We start from the raw sequence: 26,441 nt of genomic DNA on the forward strand, positions 1-26,441 counted from the left end.
GTTCCTGAAATGCATTAAATTCATTATTTCCAATACTTAATTTTTGTTCAACGACTCCTTCTTTTAAAAAAAAAATGGCACTCCAATGGGTTCCAGTTTGAGTGCCCCACTTGCTGAAAATTGTATGCAGTTTCTAGAGAACTCTACTCTTAATACCTTGTTTTATGTACCTCTTTTTTACAAACGTTACGTTGACGACATTTTAACTTGCATTCCTACTTATCACATAACTAATTTCCTAAATTATTTTAATAATTTCGACACACACCTTTGTTTTACTGTAGAGACTCAACTGAACAACTCCATTATTTTTTTAGATATTACCCTTTTCATAAATAACGGCTCCATCACTACATGTTGGTATAAAAAATCCACTTGGTCTAGACAAACTACCATTCCTATCACCCCAAATCGACTATGCAAATAGTAAATACGAACGTTTGACGTGCGGGAAATAGGGGTAGGAGTTTTTAAATTAGTGTATAAGTCTGTGAAAGTGTGTACAGTCGAACACACTAGCTTCAAACCAATGGATGAAAAAAGTTTTTTCCATGAGTGGAAAGGCAGTCAATGTACGGTAATGAGATGAAGGAATTGAAAGATAGTGAATTTTCAGGAACAGGGTTAAGGTTTTGTGAAATGATACTATTTGGTTGTGTGGGAGGTAAATAGGGAAGATGTACGGAATTTATTACGAAGAAAGGGTAATCTATTATTTATTACTGAGCGTAAAAGTTGTAGAGGATAGGAATTATTTTGAAAGGTAGAATATATCAAATTAATATTTTTTTACCAATGTGATGGATGCGAAAGAAGGATGGCATGATCTAGTAAGTTGATGATGGATGCAATCTTGGTAGATTTGGGGTGATAGGAATGGTAGTTTAAATAGCGTCCAGACCAAGTGGATTTTTGATACCAACATGAAGTGATGGAGTTGTTATTTATAGAAAGGGTAATATCTAAAAAATTAATGGAGTTGTTAAGTTGAGTCTCTACGGTAAAACAAAGGTGTGAGTCGAAATTATTAAAAGAATTTAGGAAATTGGTTATGTTATAAGTAGGAATGCAAGTTAAAATGTCGTCAACGTAACGTTTGTAAAAAAGAGGTACATAAGACAAAGTATTAAGAGTAGTCAAAGTATTGTCTTATGTACCTCTTTTTTACAAACGTTACGTTGACGACATTTTAACTTGCATTCCTACTAATAACATAACCAATTTCCTAAATTCTTTTAATAATTTCGACTCACACCTTTGTTTTACCGTAGAGACTCAACTTAACAACTCCATTAATTTTTTAGATATTACCCTTTTTATAAATAACAACTCCATCACTACATGTTGGTATCAAAAATCCACTTGGTCTGGACGCTATTTAAACTACCATTCCTATCACCCCAAATCTACCAAGATTGCATCCGTCATCAACTTACTAGATCATGCCATTCTTCTTTCTCATCCATCACATTGGGAAAAAAATATTAATTTGATATATTCTACCTTTCAAAATAATTCCTATCCTCTACAACTTTTACGCTCAGTAATAAATAATAGATTACCCTTTCTTCATAATATATTCCGTACATCTTCCTATTTATCTCCCAATCACAACAAAATAGTATCATTTCACAAAACCTTAACCCTGTTCCTGAAAATTCACTAGCTCTCAATTCATCATCTCATTACCGTACATTGACTGCCTTTTCCACTCATGGAAAAAACTTTTTTCATCCGTTGGTCTGAAGCTAGTTTGTTCGACTGGACACACTCTCATAGACTTATACACTAATTTAAAAACTCCTAACCCTATTTCCCACACGTCAAACGTCGTATATGTCATTGATTGTAATGATTGTTCAAGCTGTTATGTTGGAGAAACTTCACAATTTCTCTCAAAAAGAATGCGCCAACACAAACTTAATAGTTTGAACAGGAAACAAAATAAAACCATGATCACCGAGCATGTCTCCAAATTTAAACATTCTTTTAATTTCACCAATCCAAAAGTTATTCATCGAGAAGCTAACACTTTACGCAGAAAGTTCGCTGAGAGTATTTTCATACAAATATTACCTTCTATTTTATTAACAAACGATTTGATTCGGCTTCTCTTTGCAATATTTACCGCGATGCTTCAAATAATTTTTTCAATATGCGCAATACATCCTAACATTTCTTTTTTGTATGTTATATGTATATGTATATGTGTACATGTATATATAACATAATTGTACACTATTCCGGGATAGTACATTATTACGGGAGTTTTTCATTTTGATCGCAAAATAAGAAAACGGTCAATAAATAATAATTTTATTCAACAGCACATCAATTATAATTTGAATCCTAATAAAATAGTACGATTTTCGAATTCAAATATTAGTTTTTAAGCCGTAAAAAGCTTTTGAAAGCATCGGTCGTAACCCGATCGCCATTTCGTACTGGCTTGTTAGCGAGTTAGGTTATGTGACGGTTCCATTGCTTAAGGATTTTATTTGATTCCGATAAGCTTAATCGATTCAAATGTGTGAAATTTTTGATCAGTAATAATAAGAAATTAGTTTTATAGTTAAATCGAGCATATATTTGTCAAGAAATTATCAATTTCATGACTCCCGTAATTAGGTTCACACAACTGAACCAGTGAACCTAATTCCGTGAGTATCCCGCAATTACGAGAAGCAGACTTGAAATAGTTTCATCTTTTATTTTCAACTGTGCTTAAATTCGGCGGTGTTTCTGGTGTTATTAAGTTTGTTAATGACTACAGAATACTGTAACGTAATTACGGTATATGTTTTTTTTTAATTTTTAACCCTAATAATTGAGTTTGAAATGACTACTCTTCAGTAAGAAAGTACATGATTTTTTTCACTTATTTGCATTGTTCCAATATACCTAGAATATTGTAGTAATGAGAGTATCATTTATTTCTACTTTTCATCTATGATCAATTATTTCTATTATATAAATTGAATAAAAATACAGGTATACCCCGTATAGCGCACGGTACTTATAGGGCGCGGATTTACTAGGGCGCTGGTATGTATGTATGTATGCAGAGATCTAGGGACATTCCTGTTAACACGATAGTTTTAATCCGATTAAGCTTTTGGAATATAACCATTATATAACCTGCATATTATTAAAACAAACATACATCGTAAGTTATTAAATTAATATGAATTGCAATTACTCAAAAATAAGATGCCGAGGCTACTCTTCAATGCAGTAACTTTCTAATAGTCTAATACAGTTTATTAAATATTATTAAAATTATATTCAAGATCAGTAAATTTATTTGGGTATGATTTCAAATCGGACTTTTAGTTTTTTAAAGAACGATGGCTCCAATTAAATATTTACCCAAAACCCTGAAAAAAGGCTTTAAAAGAAATTTGCCATATTATATTAAATGTATTTTAAAGCTTCTAAAACATACAAAAGTCCCAATCAAACCTAATTTGAGCTAGTAGTTATTGTTAACTTGAAAGTCTTTAAAGATTATTGTAAAGTCTTTAAAGATTTATGTTTGTTGACAGAATTATAACTTTTATTACAAGTTTAATTTTTTTACTTTGAGTTTAAATTTTATATTTATTTTAAGTTTATATTTTTGTTTAATTGCCGTTAAAAATTATTCATTATTGTTTCATTTATTTGATTTACCGACAGTATTAATAATGATAATTATACTGCTATTACTATAATAATACCAGCTTTTATTTTAATTTTATTTCAGAAGTTTTTTAACTTCTTATAATTTTATGACTTTTATAAAACTAAATAAATGTTTAAAATCATATCAAAGTATTATTTCATAATTAACCGCACTTTTTATAACCCTTTTTTATAACTATATTTATCAAGGCAATACGATCAAAAATGTAAGCATCGTGCGCTATCACGGAATAACGTACAACGACTCCCGGCATTATATTCACGAGCCGAATTTTATCACGGAATTAGGGACAAACGCGTGGTTCAGCAAAATGCCGATTATTTCTATAAATGACGTTCTACGACGAAAAATCTTGTTTTATAATAATCTTAAAAGTCTAATTAATAAAATATAACAGATTTAGTTCGTCCACTTTCCTATTTTCTCTAAAATTCGTCTTTAAAGTCAAACGTTCCTTAACATCCCGTAATATGGTACGTTTACGTTATATATAAATGTATATATGTGTATGTATACATGTATATATATATATGTATATGTATGTATGTTTATGTATGTGTATATGTGCATGTATATATATGTTTACATGTATATGTTTGTAGATGTATGTCGGTATGCACATGTATATGTATGTGTATATATGTATGTATATATGTGTTTGCATATATTTTGTACATTTATATGTGTTACATGTGTTTACATATATGTGTATGTGTATGTGTATACATATATGCATTTATTGTTTTGCGTTTATATATACATACATATGTGATATTAATTTTTTATTGTAACTATTATCGTTCCATAACTATTATCGTTTTTCTGTTAATATCTATACTTTTTCTTAATAATTTTCTCTTTATTCACATTTTTTGGATTTGATTATGGATGTCTTACACATGTATATATTTTTACTATGTTCCTACTGCGTATGATCGTTGAGAAAATCTTCGTAATATGAAACCACTAAAATTCTCTCTATCCCGTTCTCTCACCAATGACGATACAGTTTCCACTATTTTCCGCAAACACTTATGCACACATTTTACTCTCGTACACACTCGTAATACAATTTCCAAACTAACAACATGTTCGTTTGGAATAAGCTTTTTTATAATAAAGTATATCATTTATTTTAATTTTACATTTTTTTAAATTTTTCATAACTAGACGTTTCATCAATTTACTATTTCACATTTATTTATTTTTTCGTGCAATTTTGTGTCCTTGTGTTGTTTTTCAAAATTTATTTGTATGGTGAGTTTATTTACATTTGTTTATTTTATGGTTGTTTTCATATATACTTTTCATATACATTGTTTTACTTATTTTTGGTTGTTAATTATGTATTTTTTATATTGTTTTAATTTGTAACCCTGAATTATTTAATTATAGCACTGAAGATGGGTCAAATCAGGACCCGAAACGTATGTTCTTAAAATAAAAACATTTTTCATTAAAACTGTTTTCTAATTACTGGATGGATGCCCAAGAAACAATTTCATTATATATATATATATATATTTTATATATATATATTTATATATATATATATATATATATATATATATATTAATTGATTAATATGAACAAAACAGCACTCAGATATGTTTAACACAACTTTATTTTATGATTACAGACGTTTCGAGACCATGGTGTGTCTCATCTTCAGTGTAATTTCAAAAACAGTTACTTATATACTACACATTCTTTAATAATTTATTTAAATTTCATTTAATTTTTGATATACAAAAAACACCAACTATTCCTTGCAATGCTTGACACAGTACTAAAGAAACATATAACACTTACAGAAATATTCTAAACAAATTTGAAGTACTTATCTAGATGGAGACAGAATGGGTATCATTATAATGTAAACAAAAGGAGTGCTATCGCATACAAAAATCGATATAAATGAAAAAACAAATTAATTTATTGAAAAGAATAAGATAAATGAAAAAATTTATAAATTATTAAAATAAATAATTTATAAATTTTTTCATTTATCTTATTCTTTTCAATAAATTATCTCATCTTCAGTGTAATTTCAAAAACAGTTACTTATATACTACACATTCTTTAATAATTTATTTAAATTTTATTTAATTTTTGATATACAAAAAACACCAACTATTCCTTGCAATGCTTGACACAGTACTAAAGAAAGATATAACACTTACAGAAATATTCTAAACAAATTTGAAGTACTTATCTAGATGCAGACAGAATGGGTATCATTATAATGTAAACAAAAGAAGTGCTATCGCATACAAAAATCGATAAAAATGAAAAAACAAATTAATTTATTGAAAAGAATAAGATAAATGAGAAAATTTATAAATTATTTATTTTAATAATTTATAAATTTTTTCATTTATCTTATTATTTTCAATAAATTAATTTGTTTTTTCATTTTTATCGATTTTTGTATGCGATAGCACTTCTTTTGTTTACATTATAATGATACCCATTCTGTCTCCATCTAGATAAGTACTTCAAATTTGTTTTAAATGAATGTGTAGTTTATAAGTAACTGTTTTTGAAATTACACTGAAGATGAGACACACCATGGTCTCGAAACGTCTGTAATCATAAAATAAAGTTGTGTTAAACAAATCTGAGTGCTGTTTTGTTCATATTAAACAATTAATATTCGTTCCACTCATATCATAAAATTCTATATATATATATATATATATATATATATATGCATATATATATATATATATATATGTATATGTGTATATATATGTGTTTACATATATGTGTATATGTGTGTGTGCATGTGTTTGTATATATATATATGTATGTGTATGTGTATACATATATGTAATTGTTGTTTTGTGTATATATACATATATATTTTATGTTATAATTTTTTATATTATAACTTTTTCCATAACTAATATCGTTTTATAGTTAATATTTATACTTTTTCTTAATAAATTTCTCTTCATCACATGTTGTTTTGCGTGTATATACATATATCTTTTATGTTATATTTTTCTATATAATAACTTTTTTCATAACTAATATCGTTTCATAGTTAATATTTATACTTTTTCTTAATAAATTTCTCTTCATCACATATTTTTTTCATTTTTACATTGTCTATCATGGTTTTATTATGTTTCTATATTTTCATTTTTATCCACATATTATGTTTAACCGTTGCTTATGGATTGTTTCCACATGCCATATTTTTTCTATGTTCCTACTGCGCATGATTGCTGAGAAAATCTTCGTAATATGAAACCATTAAAGTTCTCTCTATCCTGTTTTCTCATCCAATGACGATACAGTTTCCACTATTTTCCGCAAACACGTACGCCGACATTTTACTCTCGTACACACACGTAATACATACTCCAAGCTGACAACATGTTATATATATATATATATATATATATATATATGTATACAATATATACAATATATATATATATATATATATATATATATATATATATATATATATATGTATGTATGTGTATTTATGTGTATGTGTATATGTATATATATGTATATGTGTGAATGTATATATATATATATATATATATATATATATATATATGCATATATATATGTATATGTGTATATATATATGTGTTTACATATATGTGTATATGTGTGCGTACATGTGTTTGTATATATATGTATGTGTATGTGTATACATATATGTAATTGTTGTTTTGCGTATATATACATATATATTTTATGTTATAATTTTTTATATAATAACTTTTTCCATAACTAATATCGTTTTATAGTTAATATTTATACTTTTTCTTAATAAATTTCTCTTCATCGCACGTTGTTTTGCGTATATATACATATATCTTTTATGTTACATTTTTTTATATAATAACTTTTTTCATAACTAATATCGTTTCATAGTTAATATTTATACTTTTTCTTAATAAATTTCTCTTCATCACATATTTTTTTCATTTTTACATTGTCTATCATGGTTTTATTATGTTTCTATATTTTCATTTTTATCCACATATTATGTTTAACCGTTGCTTATGGATTTGTGGGAGATTGGCAGGTCGCGTCAATTTTAGTAAGCGAGACAAAAAATAATAATTGACATGGGTTTTTGTTGGATCATTTGTTAGGAACTATGTAAAGTTTTGGTTCAGATAAATTTATGAAATTTATCACTGTATAAATGAATAAATATTTTATTAATCGGAAAAGTGTTTGATTTCCGATAGTGGTGACTCCTGTCGTTTGATATTATGCCGCGCCAACACGGACATTTTAGCTGCCACAAACTGCACATTCCTGAATTTATTCCAAATGACTTGGAACTTTGGTTTGCTTTGGTAGAGAAGGCATTCGCATCTTCCAATATCCACGATGAGAAGGAGAAATATGGATTATTGGTTACCAGGTTGGATATTAGACATTCAACCGAAGTGCGAGATTTGATAATCAATGAGCCTGAAGAGAAGCCTTATTCTACTTTGAAGGCTACGTTAATTTCAAGGTTAGGCACTTCGGAGAAGTCAAAGTTGCAGTTGTTTATGTCTGATGTAGATTTGGGTGATAGGACGCCTTCTCAATACCTACGTCATTTGAGGACTTTAGTCGGGACTTCGATGACCGATAACGCAGCTAAAGCAATATGGTTATCCAGACTTCCAGTGGAAATTCAACCATTTTTGGAGATTGCTTCTGGAGCACAGTCAATACAAAAGGTAGGTGAACTAGCTGACCGCTTATTTATTAACCATTCACAGCAACGTGTAGCTGTGATTACAGATGCACAAACCTCTGAGATTGAAACAAAGAATGCTGATCTGCGTCAAATGCGTCAAGATAATGAAGCTGTTTTAAAGCGTTTGGATAAGATTCAAATGTATCATAAGAAGGAAGTGTCATTTAGAAGACGACAAGATAACTTATGTCGGTTTCATAGACGCTACGGAAGTCATGCGAGGAGGTGTATATTGCCGTGTAATTTTAAGTCGGGAAACGATACGGGCGGTCACTAATGGCGACTAGTGACAAACGCGCAAATAACTCACGCCGCATTTTCATCACAGATAAGGAGACAAATGTGAGTTTTCTGATAGACACTGGATCCGATGTATGTGTGTACCCGCGCAGTTTGGTGAGATGTCCCAGTAAGAAATGTTCATTTGGGCTTTCAGCAGCAAATGGAACACCGATAGCTACATACGGTATGTTATCGTTAAAATTAGATTTTGGACTTAGCAAAACCTTATCATGGAATTTCGTGATAGCAGAGGTGTCGCGTCCTATTATTGGTGTAGATTTACTTGCTTATTTTAATCTCGCGATTGATGTTAAAAAACGTATATTAGTTGAAACCCCTGCAGATTCAACGGAACAACTTCAATCGAAAAATAGAATTATACCTTCTATTAAAATTATGACAGCCACATTGTTTTCACATGATAAAATTTTAGAGGAGTATCCAGACCTAACACGGCAGACTGCATTAGGGGTGTGCAAACTTGTTACTCAACATCATATCGAAACTACATCAGGACCACCCATAGCACATAAACCACGTCGCCTTGCACCAGATAAGTTAAAAGCTGCTAAATATGAGTTCGAAGCAATAATTAAAGCAGGGACAGCACGACCGTCCAAGAGCTGTTGGTCTTCGCCTTTACATAAGGTACGAAAAGGTTCTGGGTGGCGACCTTGTGGAGACTATCGCAGGTTAAATGCGCGGACTCAACCGGATAGGTACCCAGTTCGCCATATCCATGATTTTTCGCAAGCATTAAGTAGTAAGGTGATATTTTCTACTATTGATTTAGTGAAAGCTTACAATCAAATCCTTGTAGCTCAGGAAGACATTGAAAAAACTGCAATCACTACGCCTTTCGGGTTATTCGAATTTCCGTTTATGACGTTTGGCTTACGCAATGCAGCGCAAACTTTTCAGCGGTTCATGGATGAAATTTTGCGAGGTTTGGACTTCTGTTATGCATACATCGATCATATATTGGTTGCATCGGAATCGCACGAACACCATATGCTACATTTATATAGTGTATTCAAGAAGTTGCAAGAATTCGGTGTTGTAGTCAATCCAGCAAAATGTATCTTCGGACAACCAAAAGTAAAGTTTTTAGGATATGAAGTCTCAGCCAACGGAACTAAATCTTTAGCAGACAAGATACTAGCTATACAAAATTACGAAAGGCCTAAGACGGTACAACAGTTACGTCAATTTTTAGGTATGTTAAATTTTTACCGACGCTTCATTCCGAAAGCCGCAGAAGTACAAGTGCCGTTAACCAACAAGTTGTGTGGTAATGTGAAGAAGAATGCTGTATTGAATTGGGATTCAAATATGGAGAAAGCGTTTGAAAAGTGTAAAAAAAGTTTAGCAGAAACAACGTTATTGATGCACCCGCGTTTAAACGCTCCTCTAGCTATAGTTTGTGATGCTTCCGACCACACTATAGGAGCGGCGTTGCAGCAACGAATTTATGGTGCATGGGGCCCATTAGCTTTTTCCTCGAGAAAATTGAATGCAACAGAAAGAAAATATTTGACTTACGACAGAGAACTCCTTGCAATTTACGACGCTGTAAAATTTTTTAGACATATGGTAGAGGGAAGAGAATTTGTGATATATACTGATCATAAACCTATCACTTACGCGTTTAAAAAGAAAGATAGCCAGTGTACGCCGAGACAGTTTCGCTACCTTGATTTTGTTAGTCAATTTTCGACTGACATCAGACATGTATCGGGTCAAGATAACGTGGTAGCAGATGCTTTATCCCGTATAGAGATAGTTAACAAATGTGATATAGATTTTAAGGCGATTGCAGATGAACAACATAAGGATATAGACATGGCACAATTGTTATTACATTCTGACCATTCTCTTAAATTAAAAAAAAAATTATTGAAGAATTGGGAACATCGTTATTGTGCGATGTATCTCAACCAATCATTCGGCCGGTGATACCAAGAAGATTTCGCCGTGCTATATTCAATAGCCTACATGGTTTGTCGCATCCTGGAGCAAATGCTACCATTAGATTGGTAACGCAACATTATTTATGGCCTTCCATTAAGAAGGATTGTCGACAATGGGCTCGCAGCTGCCTAGAGTGTCAGCGCTCAAAAATCAGTCGACACATTGTCTCAAGACCGGGAGTATTTCCATTGCCAGGAGCACGATTTGAGCATGTACACGTCGACATCGTGATTATGCCGTTATCAGATGGATATCGTTATTGTCTAACATGCGTAGATCGTTTTTCACGTTGGCCTGAAGCAATCCATATAGATAATCAGGAAGCAGCTACAGTAGCAAGAGCATTCTTTTCTAACTGGATAGCAAGATTCGGAGCTCCCTTAAGAGTTACATCAGATCAGGGTAGACAGTTTGAATCGTGTTTATTTGAGCAGCTCAACCGATTAATGGGAACTACACATTTCAGGACAACTGCTTATCACCCGGCTTCTAATGGTATGGTTGAAAGATTTCATAGACAATTAAAAGCCGCGATAAGATGTCATAATACTGAGCGTTGGGCGGAGATATTACCGACGGTTATGCTTGGTATTCGATCAGCATGGAAAGAAGATCTTCAAGCGACTGTCGCTGAGATGTTATATGGCGAGACTTTAAGATTACCGGGTGCCATGCTGGTACCAACCCAAGTGACCAGTCATAGTGAGACCGATTTTGTAAAAAATCTTAGGAAGCAGATGAAAATGGTTAGGCCTGTGACTGGCACAAGGCATGGAGTAAAACCAACCTTTAGGTTCAAGGAGATAGAAAAGGCTAAATATGTATTCCTTCGAAATGATGGACCAAAAAGACCTCTGCAGAACCCTTATGAAGGCCCATTTGAAGTTTTATCACGATCTTCAAAAACTTTCAAATTAATGATACGTGGTAAAAATGTCACCGTTTCAGTAGATCGGATTAAACCAGTCTACGAAATAGCGGTGAAAACAAATGATTGAGATGTTTACAATCACCCACGAATGGTTTCTCCGTGACAACGTCACTGGGAGGGGGAATATGTGGGAGATTGGCAGGTCGCGTCAATTTTAGTAAGCGAGACAAAAAATAATAATTGACATGGGTTTTTGTTGGATCATTTGTTTGGAACTATGTAAAGTTTTGGTTCAGATAAATTTATGAAATTTATCACGGTATAAATGAATAAATATTTTATTAATCGGCAAAGTGTTTGATTTCCGATAGATTGTTTCCACATGCCATATTTTTTCTATGTTCCTACTGCGCATGATTGCTGAGAAAATCTTCGTAATATGAAACCATTAAAATTCTCTCTATCCCGTTTTCTCATCCAATGACGATACAGTTTCCACTATTTTCCGCAAACACGTACGCCCACATTTTACTCTCGTACACACACGTAATACATACTCCAAGCTGACAACATGTTTGTTTGAACAAAGCTTTTTTATAATAAAATATACTATTTAATTTAATTTTACAATTTTTTAAAATTTATCTTAACTCGACTTTTTATCAATTTTTTGTTTCATATTTATTTTTTCGTGCAATTTCGTGTTTTTGTGTTTTTTTTTCAAATTTATTTGTATGGTGAGTTTCTTTACATTTGTTTATTTTATGGTTGTTTTTCATATATACTTTGCATATATTCCTTCACAATATATATTTGTTTTAAAACTAATTTATTAAATTGGTTAGATTTATGTTTTTTACATGTTTTTATTTATTTTTGTCTGTAATTATGTATTTTTTATATTATTTTGAATTGTAACCCTGAAATATTTAATTATAGCACTAAAGATGGGTCAAATCAAGACCCGAAACGTATGTTCTCTGAATAAAAACATTTTCCTTCAATAAAACTGTTTTTAATTACTGCATGGATGCCCAAGAAACAATTTTATCATATTATTTCACCATGTGAAGAAAAACCTCTCGTTTTATATATATATATATATATATATATTATATATATATACATATAATATATATATATATATATATATATATATATATATAAAACGAGAGGTTTTTCTTCAGATGGTGAAATAATATGATAAAATTGTTTCTTGGCAATATATATATATATATATATATATATATATATATACTAGCTGACCTGGCAAACGTTGTTTTACTAAGTAAGGTATATTCTAAACAATTTCTACAGAATCAAAAATATTAATACTTTAAGTGTATAAGGATGTGTTGTTTGAATGCTTTATACAATGAAGTATTATAAAAACAATAAACCCCATTATTTGTCTATATTTTGTCAATACAATTAAACTGGAAGATTTATACACTTTCTATAGAAAACATAGTATAATCCATCCAAGTCTTTTTTTGGTGTTTGGACTTATTGATTACGTTTCAAGTTTTTCAGATTCTTTTTGGACTCGGGATTTTGTGTATAATTGTAAATAATGCTTATACAAATTTTTCAATTTTTTGCTAGGAGAGATAGGAAATGAATTAAGTGTTTCTTCTTTGACCTACTTTTTGAAAAGTTTCAAGTAACATTCGATGAAATAATGTAAATTTAATAAAAAGTATATATGTAGAGCAAGGCGAAGCACAAAAGTCAAATTTGACTTTGACTAAATATAAACTATATTGTGAAAACCATAATAATTATATCACAACAAATAACACATAACAAACGAACAATTATCTGACTACGTTCAGTAAACTGCCTTTTACTTCATCATTATAAAAATGTGCTTTTTTGATGTCTTTCAAAAATTTGTTATCTAGACCCTTTTACCCTATAGGCGCGGTAACTTGAAACGGGCAGGTGGCAAAAAGGTTTAGAACCTTATTATAATTTTAAAGGTATTTTACAAAATAATTGCATTTTTAACTAATGCTAAATACAATTCCAACGGAAAAAAATACTTTTATTATGGATTTTCAAAGATTACCGTTTATCTCCCTCATTTCAAAGATTACGGTTTTCAAATCAAGGTTATAGCAGGTTATACATCTTTTTTTCTCTACTTTCTAATCTTGTTGATAAACAATGCTTAACTTTACTGATTTTTGACACATCTATGGTGGACCTTTTTAATCCCGGACCTTCATATATTACTATCTATTCTTCGATAAATTCTGGAAAATTATAACTGGGAAAATATCATTCGTCAAAATGTCCCTTTGATCGATACCAAATTTAGGTTCTGAATTTAAATAACATAAATAAAAAATAATATAACCTTGAAAATGTTTTATAAATACCAATGAGTATATAATTATACAAATGAGATCTTTCAGAGCACCGTGTTTGAGAAAAATATGCCAAAAAGTGCGTTTTCATATTAACATTTCAAAAAAGTTGATATTTTGAGTCTCTAGTAATACTTGCGATCCGTTTAATAACGTTTTTGTGTATAAATGTAACTACGAACAAAACTACTTACTACAATTCAATCATAATTAAATAATATTCGTAATTGAACATCATCTGTCAAAAACGTTTGACATTTCACGTGTTAGCCACCGTCCATTGTTTTATTTAATTTACGCATCAACAAAAATTTTCAAATTATAAATGTAAAGTTTCTACGCGAATTTGAAATAATATCTCACCTTTCCGACCATCTCTGGATTGGCACGAATTTTTCAAGACTAAGACTGGCCAAATCGATTCAGCCGTTTTCGAGTTTTACTTGGACATTTGAAAGAGAGCTCCATTTTTATTTATAAGATATATATCTTATATATAAAATTCTTCTGTAACTATGTATGAATGATTAATCCTCCTAAACTATATTTCGGATTTTCATGAATCTTCCTGAAGTTTGTTCGGGAAATTTTTTATAATTTGTAGATTTATAGAAATATAGTTAGATTGTAGAAATAAATGGAAAAAATTACAAAAAACCGCTTATTATTGTTTGCCCTTGAAAATATTTAAGGCATAGTTTGACATTAAAAACAAAAGAAGACTGTCATTTGCCAAACATTCCTTTTCACTTATAGGCTAAGACAATATTAACATATAATATATTTATGATTATGAATAAGAAAAATGTAATGTCTAAATTATTATTGTCAAAAAGCAGCTGAGATATGCCAAAAATTAAAATTAATAATATAAGATTTACAGTCAACATCTGACAGGTGATGCAGTCTGCGCATGCGTCTGTCAGTGATCGCACATCAACTTAGCCTACAATTCAATTTGACAGATTATTATTTTTTAACTTTTAAATGCAGTTGTGCTTTGCCTTATTTTACTAAATCACAATACAAAAATAATTTACTTATTCAAACAATTATTCAGAAGTTTCATTGTGTCAAAAATCCATATGTTTGGCATTGGATACGGAATATTTACTCAAGTCAATGGAGCGTTTTGGGTCGGAATATTTTTAATGTGCTCCAATTTGCATGAAATTTTGGAATTAGGTTCATCTTACTCTCAAGTTTAAAAGTAAAATTAATTTAGACTCTTTTGCCACTTTCCGGGGAGGATGTCATCCTTTTTCATTGGTGCAATTGTATCTCTTTCAAAATAACGTTGGATATTGATAGAAGAACTATTTAGAAGAGAAAAATGTTTAATGTTTTGAAAAAATAATGTTTTTCAAAAAAGCAATTACTTATCAAGTTACTGGCTACTAAAAACTTGTTTTTTGCGTTTTTCAACGTTTTTTTGCTAATATCTTTAAAAATATACATTTTAACGAAAATCATGTAATGAACAAAATTATACCAAATAAAATCTTAATAAATCGCTATTTTAAAGTTTTCTAAGAACAATATTAAGCTAGATATAAATATGGGCTTTTATAGTGCTCAAAATAAGCTTTAAAATGAGTATTTCTGCGTGTAAAATGAGTGATCTATCATGCAAATAAAAAAAGCGTACAATGTTTTTTTTCATTTAATTCAAATTGTTTTGTGAGTGCAATTTTTAATAAAATTAAAAATAATTGTTTTCCATCTAGAATTAACTTGGTTTAAGAGATCTTGATGGATTCTAGAAAATACCACAACTTTAGTACAAACGATTTTAAAAAAACTCATGATTTCATGAAAAAAATTCTTCATGATTTCATGAAAAGAACCAATTTCTCATTATAATATCTCTGAAAGAATATGTATAAAAGTATAAATATGAAATTTCAAGGTATTTTTCTGAGTAATTATTGCTTTTTCATATTTTTCTGTTACACAAATATTGACAGAGGTATGATTGTTTAAGGAGTGCGTGGCTGTCCAACCAGAGGTTTTTCGAGTCTTTTAACCCTTCGCCGTTTCACAATAGGAGAAGTTATGGTGAAATTTATGATAGAGAAAGTTGTAGCTCATTTAATCACCTTGAAAATAGCATATTACAAGTTCTGATAAAATCAGAATTAAAAGAGTTATAATCCAATTAATGCGCAGGGAAGGGTGCTGACGGAGTGCAAATTGTATTCACTTCTGAACTTAAGATTAAGATTAGCATATTCCCAAAATATCAAGCAAATTGGAGCACAGTAAATAAATTCACAGCGCATACGCTTTTTTCCTCTCCATTTACTGTAATAATTTAGTTGATCGTAGGTTGAATCACAATACAATAATGTATATTGAATTATTAGTAAGAAAAATGTAATTTAGATATTAAAATACTAAAAGCCAGTTAAAATATGGTACGAAATTATAAAAATTAAAGGCAACATTATTGAAGCAAATATTTTGGGTAGAAAAATCCAAGGTGATATTGCACCTTTATCGCGCATGCTATAAATTATTTTTTTCTGAATTTGTTATACTTTTTAAAAGATTTCAATTTTCAACACGTGTACAAAAAATCATTCAATTATACATCCACATTTACAGGTATGACTAAAAACATTGGATAACACTTAAATGCATTAAAATAAATTGAGCTATTGGAAATAAATTTGTTCTATAAATCGCAGTGTATAAATTTTAATATACAATTTTATTGAATATTTTTTAATATTTGTTAAATGGATAATTAACGTGTTAACTGTGGGAATTGAGAATAATCATTTTATTTGAAGCAGTTCTACATTTAACATCACTCATAGATTGGTGTAAATAGTAGTTCGAAAACCAATAATGATTATTTTTAACTGAACGGTATAAATATTAGTATAGGATATTAAAAAAAACGTAGATGTGGGTACAGGACAACGTCTGTCGGGTCATCTAGTATATATATATATATATATATATATATATATGTATATATATATATATATATATATATATATATATTGTAGAGTTTTGAACATAAATCCAAAAAGTAATGAAAAGCAAAATAAGTTTTTTAATAAACTATTTTTTTTATTGTTTTTTGTTTATTTACTATCGACGTTTTGGAACTAGGTACGTTCCATCTTCAGGACATTTGTCAAAAAACCTGATCTTGATGAGACTTAAACAAACAATATGTTTAAGAAAAAAATGGATTTTTCAATTAATAAAATAGTTAAAAAAATATAATGTACAGAAATATGATAATATGATCAAAATGAAAATGATAAAAATAAATGAGTGGATTATATAACTGGATATTAAAAATGATAAAAAAAAATTGAAAGTTTTAGGAAAGTTTTAGGAAAAGTTAAAGACAAAATTGAATTATTCCCTATATGGTTGAATATACGTTAGCACTTTTCACTAAAAAAGATTTTATCCAATATGTTTAAGAAAAAAATGGATTTTTCAATTAATAAAATAGTTAAAAAAATATAATGTACAGAAATATGATAATATGATCAAAATGAAAATGATAAAAATAAATGAGTGGATTATATAACTGGATATTAAAAATGATAAAAAAAAATTGAAAGTTTTAGGAAAGTTTTAGGAAAAAGTTAAAGACAAAATTGAATTAATTACCTATATGGTTGAATATACGTTAGCACTTTTCACTAAAAAAGATTTTATCAAAAATTGAATTTATGAGTTACTTTTTAGCCAAATAGGTAAATTTTGTAAATCAAAATTACTATAAGTTCTGTCTTTTTTAAGTTTATTATTTGAAAACAAATATCATTCTTCGATATTATGAGATCGGCTATTTGTAATGAACTGATTCAAAGTCACACGTGCAACGAGAGCTACTTGAAATCTGTAAAGATTTGTGTGAGTGTGTTTTTATGTGAGGATGTAAATACTTAAATTATTGATCTTAAATGGAAGTCGATATTAATTGTTTGTCAAAAAGTTTTAAAAAAATTAAATAAGAATCATGTAACAGGTTGTGATCTGATCTAATGTTAACGCCATTGGAAACATTCATAAGAATAAGACAACTTTCCGCAAATTATAAATATAAAAATGAATAATTACCCAAAGTACAAGCAAAAAATTTGTTCGCACTGAATGAAAATCAGCTTCTCGTCAGCCGCAATTGTATTAGTAATGGCTTGTATAATTGTCTCTGCACTGCAACGCTTTATTCTGCGGTCTATAAGCCTCCCAGAAGAAGATTGATTTGTCATCTCTTGGTCTTTATCAAAAAGAACGATATATATATATATATATATATAATATATAACAATATTTGCTTTATTTGCACAACTTGCCTGGCTTTTACCCCCTTCAACAGAAGAATTAAAAAAAATTTGATATTAAGCTGACAAAAACAGAAACTACACTTTGATCGGCAGAAAAACATTATGTCTGCCTCTTTTGTTATGTTATTTTTAACTTATCGAAGAAAAATTTGTGTGAACAGATTTTTAACTTTCTTTAGGGCAAGCTATAGTAATCGCAAAAAAATCGTAAATGAAAATTTTTATATATCTTTACGTTTCAAAGGTCACTGAACATTTTGGCATACCTCAGAAAAAATTGATTTATGTGTGTGTGTGTGTGTGCGGATACAAATTTTCGTCGACGATTTTGGGAACACGGATCAATCAATTTGAATAATTCAAAAAACATTCGACTTGTATTGATAAGGAGACGTACTGATTAGTTTTTGGCGAAGGCAGATCTAGAGTATCGAAGATACGGGGCATATGCACATCAAATCATCAGATATTTTATTGAGATTTCCATAATGTGTACACAATTTGTGTAAATTTTATTGGATTACGTACCAAGATTTTTAATTACGGTACGGGAAGTTCCAACAATTTGCCTTAAGGCACCACACTTGTTTCACCTTGAATCGACGAAAGCCATTCGATGTATTTTGATGATCTTCGTAAATCGCATACTGTGTGTATTGCGCGACGATCAGCCAATCCGTTTCTTTGTTTTTTTGCAAAAAAGTGCTAAACTCTTTGTCCACGTTATAGCTCACAATCTTGAATCGATTTTAAAAAATCAAAAACCGTTTGAAAGATATCGTTTACAAACGATACTGATTAGTTTTAGGTAAAAACCTACCGAGCCGTTTTTTTTTTGTAATTAACTGTTGAAACATTTTTATTGTAGATTTTGTGAAACTTTTTTTGACGATGAGTATGATGAGAATGATGAGGATGAGGGTTACGAAAAGTAGTTTAACTTTAAAAGTTCATCAAAGTTTAAAAAAATACAGTCAAAATTTGTGTCAAAAGTCGATTTTGTAATGTGAATTACAACGTGAAGTCAATCAAGTCAATAGGAAATGGCTTTGAAATTAGCAAAAAAGTAAAAAAAAACACTCTACAATACTTTTCTAATTTTTTGAAAATTGTTACCATTTATTTAAATCATTAAACTAGCGGTGCATGGCATCGTGCCTTAAGGCAAATTGCTAGAACTTGCCGTACCAGAATTGAATGTTCGAGAACAAAAAACATCCCATCCCGGGAAAGGCCCGTAACGCCGGACGGCACCTAGCGCCGGACACTCTATTTAACACGTATTATTTAAACGAGTATAAATCTTTTCATTTCAAAATACCAGTGAAAGGGGCACGGAGGCACATAGGTACAGGATCTTGTGCCAAGGCTCACCTGTGATGCACACGGCCACGACGGGAGCAACCGTTTGCTGTTTTAGGCGCAAAATCACGGCGTCACTTAAATATCAATGGAATACATTTTAGTATGTTAATACATTTACATTTAAGTGGTATGCAAAGATAAAAGTAGTAGTTGATTGTTAACCGTAAAATGGTAGTATTTTATTAGATCTTTTAGGCAATTTTAGTAAGTACCGCCAAATGAACGAAAATGTCTGTCCCTTTGCACCGAACACTAAGTCGTCCTTTAGCGCTGGACAGTAAACATTTTGATATTTCTTGTGAGAATTGACAAAATTTATTCTAATTATTTAATTAGAATCAAAAAATATTGATCAATATTTAATAACAATCGTTTTAACTATTTTTAATAGATACTTATAATCACTATGTATTTTGTTGGTAATAAAATATACAGTGACGACCTTATCGCTCAAAACACTTGCGAAAGTTTACATTAGCAATAGGTGCCAAATAAATCTATCTGAGGATCAATTTCTTACGATTAAAATAATTGAAATTTTACATTTTCAAATTGGTTTGTAAATTTAAATTGATATTTGAAGTATAAAACTTTGTATATTTTCGAAAATTTTGAAATTTTTTTTTTCTGAAAATTTAGTAATTTTCTTGAACCGTATAAGTAAACTTTAAATATAAACAATCTTGGTACAGAACGCAACAGAGTTGCAACACAATTAGTACTCATTTTTAACTTCTCGAAGGAGAAGTTTATGTGTTCATTAAAAAATCCGATTTGTTAATTTTATGTTTTCTCGACGTTTCAAGCCATTCTGAATCGGACGAGACCAAATTTGCAAAAAGTATGTGTGTGTTTGAGCAGATTTTGGGCCGTAAATCGACGTTTTCTCAGAACGGCTGGACAGATTTCAAAAATTTAAAAGGCATTCGATGTATCTCGAGAGGACTATTGTTTGTCACTCTTGTGCAACGATCGGCCAAATCGTTTCTTTAAAAATTTTCACAGAGAAGTGAAAAAATTAGTGATTTGATCTAATGTTAACGCCATTGGAAACATTCATAAGAATAAGACAACTTTCCGCAAATTATAAATGTAAAAATGAATAATTACCCAAAATACAAGCAAAAAATTTGTTTGCACTGAATGAAAATCAGCTTCTCGTCAGCCGCAATTGTATTAGTAATGGCTTGTATAATTGTCTCTGCACTGCAACGCTTTATTCTGCGGTCTATAAGCGTCCCAGAAGGAGATTGATTTGTCATCTCTTGGTCTTTATCGAGAAGAACGATATATATAATATATTATATATATATATATATATATAATATAACAATATTTGCTTTATTTGCACAACTTGCCTGGCTTTTACCCCCTTCAACAGAAGAATTAAAAAAAATCTGATATTGAGCTGACAAAAACAGAAACTACACTTTGATCGGCAGAAAAACATTATGTCTGCCTCTTTTGTTATGTTATTTTTAACTTATCGAAGAAAAATGTGTGTGAACAGATTTTTAACTTTCTATAGGGCAAGCTATAGTAATTGCAAAAAAATCGAAAATGAAAATTTTTATATATCTTTACGTTTCAAAGGTCTCTGAACATTTTGGCATACCTCAGAAAAAATTGATTTATGTGTGTGTGTGTGTGTGTGCGGATACAAATTTTCGTCGACGATTGTGGGAACACGGATCAATCAATTTGAATAATTCAAAAAACATTCGACTTGTATTGATAAGGAGACGTACTGATTAGTTTTTGGCGAAGGCAGATCTAGAGGATTTATTTTAACCAGGTAAATTTTATTCTTTCATATAATTATAGTACTTTTAATGTGCACAGAGATTCTGGGTATAAATCTCATGGTTTTTTTTATAAACTCACTTTTATTTTGAAATTCCGAGTTGGGGCTAGTTGAGCATAGTTGCTACACTTGTTCTGTCACTAAGACAATTACCATTAACTTCCAGAAATTAATTATTATTTTTAAGATTTAAGCTAAGTCTATGAGTAATGATATTTTATTTGATGATTTTAAACAAAATGCTGAATATAATGGTAAAATAATTCCTAGGTTAATTAATCGTTAATTATTCAAAGCAAATTACTATAAGTTTTGTTTTCTCTGTCCATAAAGACTATAAATATAGAACTGGTTATTAAAAACTTATTTTATTTCATCACTGATCGACATTGAACCTATAATTTCATTATAATTTCTTAGTGCTCAACTTGCCCCACCTATGGGGTACATTGAGCATACTTGACTTTTTGCATTTAAACAGCTGTAGCTTTTAAATTTTACTTATTATTAAAAACTAGTATTAATACTTTTGTTAAGCAATAAACAACAAATCCATTAAGCCGTATAGCAATTTATTGAGACTTCTCATTGGGGAGCTACATCCGTTTAAGTAAAAATTTGCTCAACTAGCCCCGCCCTACCCTATCGAAGATACGGGGCATATGCACATCAAATCATCTGATATTTTATTGAGATTTCCATAATGTGTACAATTTGTGTAAATTTTATTGGATTACGTACCAAGATTTTTAATTACGGTACGGGAAGTTCCAACAATTTGCCTTAAGTGAAAGTGTGAAAAAAGTGAAAAAATTTTCGTCCACGTTTTAGCCCGCAATTCTGAATCGATTTTGTAAATTCAAAAACCGTTCGAAACATATTGATTGGGAATCGTGCTAATTATTTTTTGGTAGAGATCGGCCAGGCCGTTTATTTGTAAAAGTGTTAAAAAAAAATTGGACGATTTTTAACTTCCCGTAGGGTAAGTTATAGTAATCGCAAAAAAATCGAAAATGAACATTTTTATATATCTTTACGTTTCAGAGGTTTCTGAATATTTTGGCATACCTTAGAAAAAATGGATGTATGTGTGTGTGTGTGTGTGTGCGTGTGTGTGTGCGTAGTATGTATGTGTGTGCGGATACAAATTTTCGTCGACGATTTCGGGAACACGGATGAAGCAATTTGAATAATTTAAAAAACATTCGATCCGTATTGATAAGGAGACGTGCTGATTAGTTTTTGGCGGAGGTAGGTCTAGCCGTTCCGAAGATATGGGGCAAAAAGTGCTAAAAACGGTACCTCAGTTTTAAATAGAACGGAGCGTCCGATTTTAATAATTCAAAAATCATTTTACTTGTATTGACAAGATGAAGATTTGGTCAAATTTTTATAAGGGCAGGTTTAGCGGTTTCGGAGATATAACGAAAAAAGTAAAAAAAATGCCATTTGGCGGTCAAAAATGATCATTAGACATATGCACATCAAATTATCAGATATTTTATAGAGATTTTAACAATAAGTATAAATTTTGTTTACATTCCTATGGGTTCCGTACCAATGTTTAAGCGCTTTATATTTTGTCTCTATGCTTTTAAAGCAGTACGATCGCTTTGAAAAAAAGTTCAGATCTTCCAACATATGTCAAAATAAAGAAAACATTTTTTTAAAAAAAAAAGATTTAAAAAAAAAAAATTAAATATTTTTTTTTCAATTTTTTTTTTCAAAAAAAAGTAATTTTTTGTCAAATTTATAGTTTCTGAAAAATCTTATTTTTTCGAAATAATTTTTTTTCAAAAATGTTATTCGTTTTTAAAAATAATAATAATTTTTGGTACGGAAGTACCAGCAATTTACCTTAAGGCACGATGCCCTAATTGCCTTAAGACAGAATTTCACTTACAGCTAGTTATTTTTTTTTTGACGGTAGATACCATAGTCTTATAGATCATACTAAAATATTACTGCTCTACGACAACTCGTTTAACTTTAAAAATTCGTCAAAGTTTGCAAAAATCACTATCGTTTTTTTCGCATTTGTCAAAATTAGACCTTTTATCGACGTTTGCTCAAAAATGCCTGAACCGATTTCAGAAATTTAAAAGCCATTGCATGCATCTCAGTGAGGATTATCGTTTCTCAGTTTTGTGCGACGATCGGCTGAGCCGTTTCTTTGTAATTTGGCAAAAAGTGTTAAACTTTTCGTCCACATTTAAGCTCATACTACCGAATCGATTATAAAAACTCAAAAACTGTTCGTAAGATATTAGTTGGGAATGATACTGATTAGTTTTAGGTTTTCTTGTAATTAACTGTTGAAAAAAAAATTCAAGTCGATTTTTATGGAACTTTTTTTTGCGATATATTATGGTTTCATAGAACTTACTAAAATATTACGGCTCTTAATGACCGATGACATACTAAACCTTTAAAAACCTACTGAAACCGGTTCAATTATAGAAATTGTTGATTTTTGAAAATTTGCTTTTAGAAAATACTCCGATACTAACGAAATGTTTGTTCGTTTCAATTATGTGTAATTATGTGTAATAAATGCACTCGGAATACTTTTAATCACTCTTAAATTAATTTAATTTTTATTGATTAAGTCAATCATTTACATATATCGGGAAGTTCATTGAACTTACCTCAAGGCAAAATACCAATACCAACTAATTAAGAATTTGATCAAATATCTGATAATTTGATGTGCTAATATGTCTAATGATTAATTTTGACCGCCAAATATCATGTTTTTACTTATTTCTCTGTATTTCGAAAACAGCTAAACCAGCCTCACCAAAAATTTTCTCAATTCTTCATTTCGTCAATACAAGTAACATGTTTTTTGAATCATTCAAATCGGGTACTACGTTTCTAAAAAATTGAATTGCCGTTTTTGGCACTTTTTGCTCCGTATTTTCGAAACAGTTTGACCCGTCTTTACGAAAAACTAATCAGTACATCTTCTCATCAATAGGAATCGAATGTTTTTTGAATCATTCAAATCGGTTGATTGGTGCGCCCGAAATCGTGGACAAAAAATTTCATCCAAACATATACACACACACACATATACATCCATTTTTTTTTAAGGTATGCTACGATGTTCAGAATCTCTCAAAAGATGAAGATATGTAAAAATTTTCATTTTCGATTTTTTGGGATTACTATAACTTATCCTATGGGAACTTAATAATATCTAGAACTGCGTACATAATATATGTAATCGTATCAGTACTTTCTTATAGCAGATGCTTAATAGTTCATAATATAATTAAGTTTAAAAAAAAATGTTTTGGCGTTTTTCATGAAATTTAACATTGCCATAAAGTTTGCACTAAACAATGTTAAATTGGTTGAATTGTATAAATGATTTGCAATATAATTAATATAATTACAGATATTATATATGTGTTCAAGAGATATCAATTGAAAATTGCAATGTTTTGACTTAATTGAAAGCGAAATATGGATAAAATATCTAAACTCTAATTTCGATTGATTAAGTCAATTGTTACTTAAGTTTTTGCGACTTATCTGAAGGCAAAATGCCACTTTCCACTAGTTATAATTACATAATTACCTGTTATATCTACCTAGTAGATACGCCGCTGGGTCTTCTTACTATTTTTTAAGCTAATTGCAAAATAAAAATAATAATAAAAATATGAAGGTAAAAAATTTGAAACTAGCTGGAACTTCCCGTATCATAACTAAATTTCTTGGCACGAAACCCAAAAAATATTACACAAAATGTGTAAACATTATTAAAATCTCTATAAAATATCTGATAATTTGATGTACATACGAGGTTTGTTCAAAAAGTATCGCGAATTTTGAATTTTCGCGGACTACGTATGTTCGATTTTTGATCTTTTGCTGGTTTTATGTTGGTATTCATGACCCTAACTTATGTTGGAAATTTTGGCTATTTTGAAAGCCCAGTCAGTTTTTCACAGCTATTGTGCGTGGGCGTGTTTTAGCTTGTCTTCGATTTTCGAAAATGGATCAAAGAATTTGTATCAAATTTTGTGTGAAAAACAACTTAAAGTGCGCGGACGCATTCAGAATGTTGACTATTGCACACGGCGAAGCTACTTTGGACAAAAGCAACGTTTATCGCTGGTACAAAATGTTCTCAGAGGGCCGAGAAGATGTGAAGGTTTTGCTGACAGTTTTTTTCGATTGCAGGGGCGTGGTGCATTATGAGTTCTTGCCGCAGGGTAGAACGGTCAATAAGGAATATTACCTTCAAGTAATGCGCAATTTGCGAGAAGCAATCCGCCAGAAACGCCCGGATTTGTGGAAAAACAAAAATTGGCTTTTGCACCACGATGCCCCTGCTCACACATCGTTACTTGTGCGCGAATTTTTGGCCAAAAACAACACTCTAATAATGCTGCAGCCACCGTATTCCCCATACCTGGCCCCCTGTGACTTTTTTTTGTTCCAGAAACTGAAGAGGCCCATGAAAGGACGACGCTACGCCACGATTGAGGATATGAAGACGGCATCGAAGGAGGGGCTGAACAAGATAACAAAAAATGATTTTTTAAAATGCTTCGAGTATTGGAAAAAACGTTATTACAAGGGTATAAAGTCTGATGAGGATTACTTTAAAGGGGACATAATAAATATTCATGAATAAATAAATAATTCTGAAAAAACATGAAATTTGCGATAATTTTTGAACAAACCTCGTATGTCCAATAACCATTTTTGACCGCCAAATGACATTTTTAACTTCCCGTAGGGCAAGTTATAGTAATCGGCAAAAAATGGAAAATGAAAATTTTTATATAAAGGTTTTATGTTTCAAAGGTTTCTGAAATTTTGGCGGATACGTAGAAAAAAATGGATGATGTGATAAGGAGACGTGTTAGTTTTTGGCAAAAGCAGGTCTAGCCGTTCCAAAGATACAGGGCAAAAAATGCTAAAAATGGTAACTCAGTTTTTAAGAGAACAGAGCGTCCGATTTTAATAGTTCAAAAAAGCATTTTACTTTTATTGACAAGATGAAAAATTGTTGAAATTTTCATG

General features: G+C 30.2%; 2 protein-coding genes across 2 annotated transcripts; both read left to right on the forward strand.

Annotated features, from left to right (window-relative positions):
- Window positions 1-7,932: 7,932 nt before the first annotated feature.
- On the forward strand, window positions 7,933-8,691 carry LOC113375768. The gene has a single exon (XM_026615715.1). The coding sequence runs from the start codon at window positions 7,933-7,935 to the stop codon at window positions 8,689-8,691; it is 759 nt and encodes a 252-aa protein (XP_026471500.1).
- A 2,209-nt stretch (window positions 8,692-10,900) lies between these two features.
- Window positions 10,901-11,665, forward strand: LOC113375770 (protein NYNRIN-like). Its single transcript, XM_026615716.1, has one exon. The coding sequence runs from the start codon at window positions 10,901-10,903 to the stop codon at window positions 11,663-11,665; it is 765 nt and encodes a 254-aa protein (XP_026471501.1).
- The last annotated feature ends 14,776 nt before the right edge of the window (window positions 11,666-26,441 follow it).

Source organism: Ctenocephalides felis, unplaced genomic scaffold, assembly GCF_003426905.1.
Source record: "Ctenocephalides felis isolate EL2017-DRISC unplaced genomic scaffold, ASM342690v1 CF-g0.4_SCAFFOLD_01886, whole genome shotgun sequence".
NCBI lineage: Eukaryota > Metazoa > Arthropoda > Insecta > Siphonaptera > Pulicidae > Ctenocephalides > Ctenocephalides felis.

Bases quoted from the DNA above. Each gene is read 5' to 3' on its own strand.
- LOC113375768 (XM_026615715.1), top strand. From the start codon at position 7,933: ATGCCGCGCCAACACGGACATTTTAGCTGCCACAAACTGCACATTCCT.
- LOC113375770 (XM_026615716.1), top strand. From the start codon at position 10,901: ATGCCGTTATCAGATGGATATCGTTATTGTCTAACATGCGTAGATCGT.